The sequence below is a fragment of the Pagrus pagrus genome, assembly GCF_965226575.1.
Source record: "Pagrus pagrus genome assembly, chromosome: 5".
NCBI lineage: Eukaryota > Metazoa > Chordata > Actinopteri > Spariformes > Sparidae > Pagrus > Pagrus pagrus.
In genome coordinates this window covers 28,818,750-28,828,536 of record NC_140189.1, presented here as the reverse complement: position 1 = coordinate 28,828,536, position 9,787 = coordinate 28,818,750, and the positions used below count along the sequence as shown (strand labels likewise).

Below are 9,787 nucleotides of genomic sequence, written 5' to 3'. Positions count from 1 at the left end.
GGGCTGCTTTTGCCAGACTAACTGCCGCTGATACAGTGAAAATGCACTGTAGTTTTCCTACATACAGTATTTGGCCCGTCCAAATGGGAGCACTTTGGAGGGCGAGCACACACAGATCAGTTTCTCTGCACTTCCATTTTTAGTTTCCACCAACAGGGCGGACTTGGCCTTGTTATGGTGACCTGCAGGCCTGTGAGTGAACAGGTGCAGCACACACACACCAACAGACTGAATCAGCTACTTAAACGTCACTCCATCTTCTCATTCAACATATTAAACACACACATTTCCTCATTATATTACTGTTTGTTAAAGCTACATGACCGTTGAACAGAATCAGTTTGATGTTTGCCCTGCTGCTAATGCAAACAAGGATTTTCTACGAGAAAGGTGCATGAGAAACACACAATCTGTAGTGGCACACTTGCAATTTCCACCGCAAAACATTTCTCTGTGTCGTTGTCCTGTTTTATTTTACTTAAAAGATCAGAAATCAAGATACCTCCAGTATGTTGGATGTTACTCTGCTGCCATTTTCCCTTCAACAACCACAACAAAACAACAAAGGGAGTTGCTCCGTACAGTTTTAACACTCCTGATCCCAAACATGCCGACCTCTGCGTCTATTCAGATCTCATCTAAATCAGTGACATCACCCTGGCATTGAGAAGAGGGTCGACACAGCTTACGAAAGGCTCGTCATTACTAATGCATGTGATTGGTGAAGCGTTGGTGTGGGTCAGTGACTTCAGACTGCAGAGGCTGTGTGCTCCGCGGAGCCGGAGGGGAAGTGGGAGACGGAAACCTCATTACTGAGCAGCAGATATGCTGTATACAGTGTTACCAGCCAATCAGGTCAGTGAAAGGCTACACTGCTCGTCTCTGTTTAAAATTCTTTACAAGAGACCAAAATAAACAGTTTCTTCCGACTTTAAAGGGGTATTTTTTACCTTTGTGCCGAGAGATAGATGAGAAGATTGACACCACTTACACATCTGTGTGTTTAATATGAAGCTACAGCCAGGAGATAGTTAGCTTAGCTTAGCATGAAGACTGGAAAGAGAGGGAAACAGCTAGCCTGGCACAGTCAGAAGAAAACATGAAAGCAGAAGAAGAAGCTCTCCAGTTAATTCGCTATATCTCGTTTGTTTAAAGGTGCACTACGCAACTTTTTTAAAGGGCTACAAACAAACAAAAGGGACAGAGCTCTTGATACACGGACTAGCCGTAGCAAGAGCTAATATAAGTTTTAGATGTACTCTAACAGAGTGTGAAGAAACAACCAGGCTGACATTATCTCAAAGATGTATGTATGCTAACCAGCTAGCTCGGCCCGTCCTGTCTCATAAGATAAGATGATTTCAAGACCAGCGACAGCTAGATAGTTATACCAAAGAGTAGAAAGCCCAATATGAGCAGCAGTCAGTGGTTATGCTGCCCCCTATAGTTTAGGAGGAACCTTTCCAATTGTGGCCTTTTCCTACAAATGACACCTTTAAAGCCACATGTTTACATATGTATGTGTAAACAATAGAGCAAAGCAGGCTGGTAGTTTGAGTTCAGTCCTAAGGTTCGAGTTTATTGGACTAAATAACCAAAGTTTTTACTAAAAAAAGTTACTTGGTGAACCTTGAATCCAAAACTGAAAACTAATTGTAAAAACAACAATGCGTCATGTTGCGTGGGTCGTGTCTGTATGTATCTGGATGATGCAGTCACTTCCTCTCAGCTGGCTGCCTGGCACATGATCACTCAGAAAACAACATGTCTTTTTTAAAATACTTTTTGTACACATTAAACAAACCAGGTATAAAGTGTATATTAGTGAACTTTAGGTGCTGATAAGTTGATCTTTGTCGGACAGAGCCGGGCTACTCATTTCCCTCTGTTGCAAGTCTTTATGCTAAGCTAGGCTAACCGTCCCGCCTGCTTTAAATACAATAATTATACAGATTAATATTTATCGTACGGACATAACAATGGTTTCGATCATCTGAGCTACCTCCACGCTGTGCTGGATTGTTCCTTCAGTGTTAATATGTTATAGCAGAAACTGCAACGTAATCTGACTGTAACTCAGTTTGCAAAATCAGCAGTCGGAGGTCTTTGAAGCATGTTTGCAATGTGGTGAACAGGAGCAGATAGGGGTGTGGTCCTCAGCTGCTGCTGTTTTTTTTGCACTGAGTGTGTGTGTGTGTGTGTGTGTGTGTGTGTGTGTGTGTGTGTGTGTGTGTGTGGGAGGGTGTGTGTGTGTGTCAGCTGACACAGGGCTGTGGTCAGAGTCTGGGATGAGTCTACTCAGCAGAGCCTGACTGGACGTTGGTTTAATGACATAATAAGATAAAGCCTCCACACAAACCACTGCTGCAGGTCTCTGGAAGCTGTCACCAACATTTATTCACTTAAAGTATAATTGCGTTATAGTTGCAGAAGCTCTGCTTCTCAGTCCACTGTCATTTTTTTTTAGATTGACCTACCCAAACATTATTATGTAAACGAATCAGCTGTGGATCCATGTGTAGAGGCCGCAAATGGAAATATGTATGTTCAGCTGTGAGTAGGTTGAGATTTAGCTGCAGTGGTAACTCAGCTTAGCTTGTCAAGGACAACAAAACAGAGCCATGGTTGTATTTACAGAGATGTTTAGATGCACAGCAGCCTCCAGTGAAAACACAACTTGTGAGTATGAGGCCATCTAGTGGCTCATGCTGGATTACATCAGGTGTTGAACTGGCTTAATTATCCTATTAATACCATTATGTAATATGACGATCCTCATCCTCATCCTCAATATGATATGATGAGTGACATAATGTGGCACCTGAAAGTTAAGCCTCAAAGACATGGAACAATTTTCGGGGTGCCTGACTCTCCTGTATTGTTTTCCCTACCTTATTCTAGCAGTCAGCATCAACAGAGCCTTAAACTTCAGTCCGGCTCATTTTAAGTCCCAATTTGACATTTGCTTCGTCTCAGCATGGATGAATTTACCAGAATTAAAAAAAATGCCAGTCAATATTTGGTGTTTTTTTGTGACCTTCCCCAAGCAAGTTACAGCCATTTATTATATTATTATCCAATGTGTTTTTTAGTGAAAAAATAATCCTATGTTTCACTTACTACTGACAACAAAACTCACAGAGAAAATATATTAAAGTGTTATTAAATAATATTAATCCATATTAAATAAATAAATTAATTATAAAAATAATTATTAAATAATCCATAACAAAGGACATTAAAGCAAAAGTAATTGTTTTTTCAGAATGGCGATATCACATTCACTATGAAATATACTGTTTTATTTTTCTTCTTTATTATTCACACTGAATAATATTTTGTTTATTGATGTTTTTATTCTATTTTAAAGGATCAACACTCGCTGATCAACAAGAAAACACCTCTAAATTAATTTAATTTCCATCTGTTGTCCCTGATGTTGTAAAGGCAACATAATAATAGAATAACATGACGTATAATCACATAATAAATAATAAGATACGCACGTAATAGCACACTACCCAACAGTAACTATTAGTATACACACACAGGAACATGCTAGATACAATCCACATTAACACCCACATGTTACTTGTGAAATGATCACGTCATCTAATCCAATCCAAGAATAAACAGATCATCTATTTTGGGCTTTATTTCCAGTTAACGGTGTCTTTACTTGTGTCACATACATCGTAGTGTGACACTACCTGGTCATCAACACAAGTTCAGTGCAGTGCAGCCCCAATCTGTCCAATCGCTCTGCATGCTACCACTTGTGTCACAGATCACACCATGAGACACATTTAGTTCTCCAGGACGTAAATATGCACCTTGGTTAGGTGTATTTAGAGGCGAACCACACCATCCAATGGCCAATTAGCGACCAATTGGCTGAAGCACCATAACAACATCTCGCAGGTTGTACCTCCCACATGGGGTGACCAGGGGCTTAGTGTGAGCCTGATTAGTCCTGTAGCTGCTGGGCACAAGATGTTAGTAGAGACGAGCACCCAAACAAATGCATGGACATAGACTTACTTCTGTGAGTATTCTTTACATTTGTACTAATTTATTGAACGTTCACGTCTGTTAAATGTGATTTAGTCATTCTGTGGCATCAGATACAAGTAGCTCAGTGTTTAGTTTTAATACACTGATTCACTGCATTTATCAGCCATGTGCACTGTTATGAATTGTGTTTCTTTAGACGTTAACGCAGAAATATGAATTAAAATATGATATTTCTATCAATAAGAAACACAAAGTAATCTACTGAAGGTTTATTTATCTCTTATTATTGCTTATTGTAATTTTTATTGAACTTTAAACCATTTGCAATTACACATGGTATTTTTTGTGCTTGATATTCCAGTTTCTCGTGTTATTTATGCTTTCTGATATCACTAAAATCGATCTATATGTATGTATATGTATCTATATACGTATTTATATATTTTTGTGTGGCAGTACGGACCAGAATCAAACATGCATTTGGAAGAAAAAGCATCTCGCTAACAATTATCACTCTACTGTATGTCAAAATAAACAAAATGCTTAAAATGATGAAATTTTAAATGAGGTTTTGCATTGTGCATAGCATATTTTTGAGAAAATAAATAAATAAATAAATAAAAAACAGAAAACATATAAATATTTCTAACTTGTGTGTCCAACTGCGTGGACATGTGATGTTATTGTATTTGTAAAACAATGTTAAATGGAGACACTGTTCTGATTCCCTCTAAATGTCTAAATGCTGGCACAGCAAATACTCCTCTCAAACATGAAAAACTCGCACTGAAGTGTAAATGGTGATCGATCACCTCACTGTCTTCTTCAGCCAAAACATATGGGTCAGCTTGTTAACAACACTGTAAAAGCAGGCCACTGTAAACTGGCTTTAGCAGATTACGGAGCCTCAACAGATACACTGGACAAAGGACTGAAAGATCTGCCAGTGTTTTTTTTTAGCACATGGCCTCGTACACACCTGCTGCCTGTGTATTACAAAGCTACAGAGGACTACTCATAGTTTCCAAGACATGGAGGAGAGCTTACTGGACTCGCACATCATCAGCACCATACAAGATGATATCAAGACTAGTCAACAAAGAAAAATACATGTTTGTAGTAAGATTGACAGCAGAGAAATACTTTCTAATTCTAATTATTTACACAAGAAACTAAAGAAAACTGAGCTTTGACATTTAAGATGGTTTAACAATGCTAGATTACAGCTAATTTTAGATTCTGGAGACTTGAGAGACACACTTGGCAGGAAAATAATTGTCTGGATGTCTGACCATCTGTAGACCTGAGTGTGTGTGAACCCCCCAGTGACTCAACCAACTAGGCCTGTGTGTGTGTGTGTGTGTGTGTGTGTGTGTGTGAGTCACACTAAAGCTGGCCATCTGTTTGCAGGTACCAGTTCCAGAGAAGATGGTGGCCACTGTGCACACCTCTCTCACCTCAAGTAAGCATGTTCAACCTGATGAGCAACTGCTGCACCTGGGTCTCCAAAATACAGGAGCCAATCAGGTACGAGCGATACACTTCCGGCGTTAAAGGTGCAATATGTAAGGATTGATGCGGGGCTAGCTGGTTAGCATGTTTAGGTCAACATAATCAGCCTAATCTTTAAGATGAATTTTGAATCTCATTCCCAATTTGTCAAATAATGAAGCTTTGGGATTGTAGGCCGGATCGCCCCGTCATCCCAGTTGAGAATGAGACTAGAAAAACTGCTCAAACTCATTAATCAATTATCCTGATAGATGGCGATTAATTAAATATTTTGCAAATATAATTTTCAGCTCAGTTGTTTTTATTGAAAACTAGACGAATCACAATTACAGCTCCCTTTTTTCCTTTTGTAGTCATGTATAATAGAATCTGCATGTCGTGCACAGTTCACTGATTCCACCTGGTTTCCTGGTTTCTGTTTAAAAAAACAACAGCTCTCAATTAAAAAGTGAAATTCATTACTGTGCATACTTCTTTGCAGGAAAACGACCATTCTGGTGGTTGGTCTTGACAAAGCAGGAAAAACATCCTCCATCAGAGGGATGTTGAGAGGTAATTCAACAGCGACTTTAAAACTGGTTTAGACTTGAAAGCTCTCGAAGGAGAAGCTCAATAACTGATCTACCTGTGTTTCACTTCAGTCCCCCACGGTGTTGAATCAGGACCCACCCAGGGCTGCATCCGCAGTGAGCTGAGAGTGGAGAACTACCTGGTCACCTTGTTGGACGTGGGAGGATCAGCAGAGTCCAGAGGAGCCTGGAGGGAGCTCTCCGGAGAGGCCCACGGGATCATCTTCGTGGTGGACTCCAGTGACAGAGGGAGGATAAAGGAGGTCAAGGAGGTTCTCGCCGACCTGCTGAAACAACCAAGAGTGGCAGGAAAACCCATATTAGTGTAAGTGTGTCCAACTAAAAGTGTTTAAAAAATGATGTGCAGAGTAAACAGTGCCCCCTGGTGGCTGATGAGAGGAAATGCTGTGATAACTCATCTGCAAAGCTGAAATGTGAGTCACTGAAGGCCTGCTGTGATGAATCATTTTGTCTCCAGGTTGGCGAACAAACAGGACAAAATGAACGCTTTGCTAGGAAGTGAGCTGATTGAGATTCTGTCACTGGAGACGCTGGTCAACCAGAGCCGCTCTCTGTGCCATATTGTAAGTCATAAATCACAAATCTCTTGAAACAGACCGGACATGCACAGAGCTGTAAAGAAACAGTTTCCGCTCTATCTCTCAGGAGCCTTGTTCAGCCTTAATGGACCTGCGACGCTGGTCAGACAGGAAGACTCTGCGAGGCCTTCGCTGGTTGCTGCGTGCTGTTTGTCTGGATTACTCCGAGCTGTGTACTCGCGTGGCCCAGGACAGCAAGAGGCCTCTGGAGCCAAGAGAGAGAGAAAAGACGTGGAAGTCAGAGAAAGTACGCAGAAAACCCAAAGTGGAACGGTAAGACAGGCCGTAACATTCACAGCTTTTGTCTACAGAAAAACTGCACAGATCAACACAAACCTAAACATGATAAACAACTTAATCTGAGCTTTGATGTAAATGTTCCCTCCTTTCAGAATGAGGTCCAGCAAGTCTGATCTTCGCCAGGTTCATCGGCCAAAAGACAAGGAGAAGAAACCCAAGGGTGAAGGAAAGCTGCAACCCATTCGAAACATGCTGCAAAAGGTTTGGCAAATATCTCGTACCAGCTGTTCTCTGTGGCCTCTTTATTAAGTACACCTTTAAAAAAAATCAGATGCAATCAAATACAACAGCTCAGCCATAAATTCTAGCTTTACTCAGATTGACTCCATCAAAGAGGTCATTCAAAGAAAATGTTATTGTATTATCAAGGTTGTGGTTTGCAGAGGTGTTGAACTGAACTGTGTTTTTTGTGTGTTGCAAATGATGAAAAAAGCAGAAAATCCTCAGAATATTCACATTCGAGAAGCTGGAACCAGAGCGTTTTGGCATTTTATTGTTAAGAAATGACTCAACATGTTAAATCGAAAAATTGGTACGGATAAACGTTTGTACTGATCAACTCATCGATATGTTGTTCACAGGAAACTACTCTGAAAACGAAGCTGAAGACAAAGAAGAAGAAGAAGTCGGTTAAGGTCAAGGAAGGTGAAAAGAATCGAGAAGAAGCAAATGATCAGGAGGAGGATGAGGAGGGTGACGGTAATGAAGGAGAGCAAGAAAACTCTGGTCACAGAGAGAAAGCCAGCAGTGCCCTGATCCCCCCCAAAAAGGACAAACCGAAAAAACGCAAAACAAAGGTGAAAGAAGAAGAGACCCTGGACGCTCCAGAATCACCTGAGAATGACGAGAAACCGCTCAAAGGTGGAAATCAGTTATTCATGTTCTCTATATTTTGTTTGTTTGTTGTTGAAGAATGAAAATCTAACATTTCTTTTATCTTCTGTCTAGTTAAAGGGGAGAAGAAGAAGAAGAAGAAAATTGTCAAAGTGAAAAGGAAGAACAAGATCAACACAGAGGAGATGCCTGCAGCTTACTCTCAGCCTGTGGACCTGTCTGCAACCTTTGGTGAGCCTCATCCACTTCTTCCAACTACAGATCAAATACAATAACTGTATGGGCTCTGAAATGGTGAAAATCGGCTTTAATTTTTAAAAAAGATGACCCTGTCTCCCGATAGATCTTTACCGAAAAGCAATACTGGCTCTGAAGGAACGGCAGGATCAGGGACAGTGACTCGTGGGACCTGAGTGAAGGATGTGGTACACGTTCGAACTGCATCACTTCACAAAAATCTCACACCGTTTTCTTTTGGACTGCTGTGTCTTTATTACATTCTGTAGAAGGTCACTTGAGACCTGATCCTTGAACCTCTGGAGCAAAACTGCAAATTCCAGTGTGTAGTGAAGGGCAGGTCTGCGTAACCATGTAATGATAGAAACATTAACGATGTCGAATAAAATATTAAAAGCAAATATAAAGAATAATATATAGATTTTTAAAAAATGTTGTGTATCTGGCCAAATTATGAAAGGAGGTTTTGTTTGTATGAATCTATGCAATTATGACTGTAAGGAAAACACGAACACTGAAGTGTAATCTTTTTTTTTTTTTTACGATTATTTGAACATTTTCCTGCAATGAACCGGCAAAGTATGGGACAATGTTGAAGCAATGGATAAATCTGTGAAATTGTTTAATAAACTTTTTGTCACTACTTGAAAGTCGTCCGTGTTTACTGTTCATCAAGTATCAGTGCGGCAAGTTTTAGATTTTAAAAATCAAACAGAACGAACAAAGAACAAGATTGTTTAGCTGAATGTAAAACTAAAGATCTGAGCTCCAACGTGTACTTCCAAGACGTTCGTCTGTGGCAGCCTTCCAGGCATCTTGACTATCTTCCACAATCCACAATTCCACTTCCTATCAAGTCTGGAGAAACTTCTGTATTTACCAGATGGCACCGCCGATATGAGTCTTAGTGCTGCAGCTTCTGGCTTTGGCAGCTGTTCAGCTTTATTAATATTGACTGTTCTGTCCTTGACTTCGGTAACGACAAAAGTTGTTCAATTGACTTTAGATTAGCGTAACTTCTGTGCCGATCATAAGTTTTTTTCCTCACAAGTCGAACAGCAAAGAAGCTTAAGAGTGCCTCATTTGATTTCATTCTAGCTGTGGCTTTACATGCTTTTTGTGAAGCATCCCCGTTTTTAAGTGTATCATAGGAAAACTCTGGGATCAGGGATAAAACATGTTGTTCAAGGTTTGTTGGGCTTTAAAACAGTAAAAAACTAATCAAATATTTAGATGACTTGCTCTGATAAAGGAGGGTTTAACAAAGCTGGTCCTTGACTTTGAAACCTTCTATTCAGCACTTCACTTATTTAGAGCCACGGTTGCTAGGATACAGACTAAATACTCCTATGAATGAAGAATAAATTAGGATTTTTATTTTTTAGGAACACAATCAAATTCCTAAACAAGGCTCTGCTCATATTTCTAAACATTTTAGACTTTTATTTTACTGTACCACACTTACATCACACAGTGATATTGTTACGTAATGTATTACTTTAAAGTAATATGTAATATATTGCATTTTAAAAATAACTTATCAATAAGTGAATCAGCAATGAACTTACAACCTCCTGTCTCAGTACAGTGACAACGATGTAAAAACCAAAGACACATTCCTTGTGAGTGAAAACTTGGCGGGTGAAGCTGGTTCTGATCCAAATCGTACAGCTGTGTTTCCTGTCCGTCCCCTGCTCTTGTATGCACCGCAGAGAGCTATAA

The 9,787-nt window shown here is 40.0% G+C and overlaps 1 protein-coding gene across 1 annotated transcript; it reads left to right on the top strand.

Moving 5' to 3' along the window:
• Positions 1 to 5,482: 5,482 nt before the first annotated feature.
• Positions 5,483 to 8,657, top strand: arl13a (ADP-ribosylation factor-like 13A; the record flags this gene model as incomplete). The annotated part of the gene is made up of 9 exons (XM_084352353.1): positions 5,483 to 5,541; positions 6,008 to 6,078; positions 6,168 to 6,420; positions 6,574 to 6,679; positions 6,762 to 6,967; positions 7,087 to 7,195; positions 7,576 to 7,855; positions 7,943 to 8,059; positions 8,172 to 8,657. The coding sequence occupies 9 exons, from the start codon at positions 5,483 to 5,485 to the stop codon at positions 8,225 to 8,227; spliced, it is 1,257 nt and encodes a 418-aa protein (XP_084208479.1). The 3' UTR covers positions 8,228 to 8,657.
• Positions 8,658 to 9,787: the final 1,130 nt, after the last annotated feature.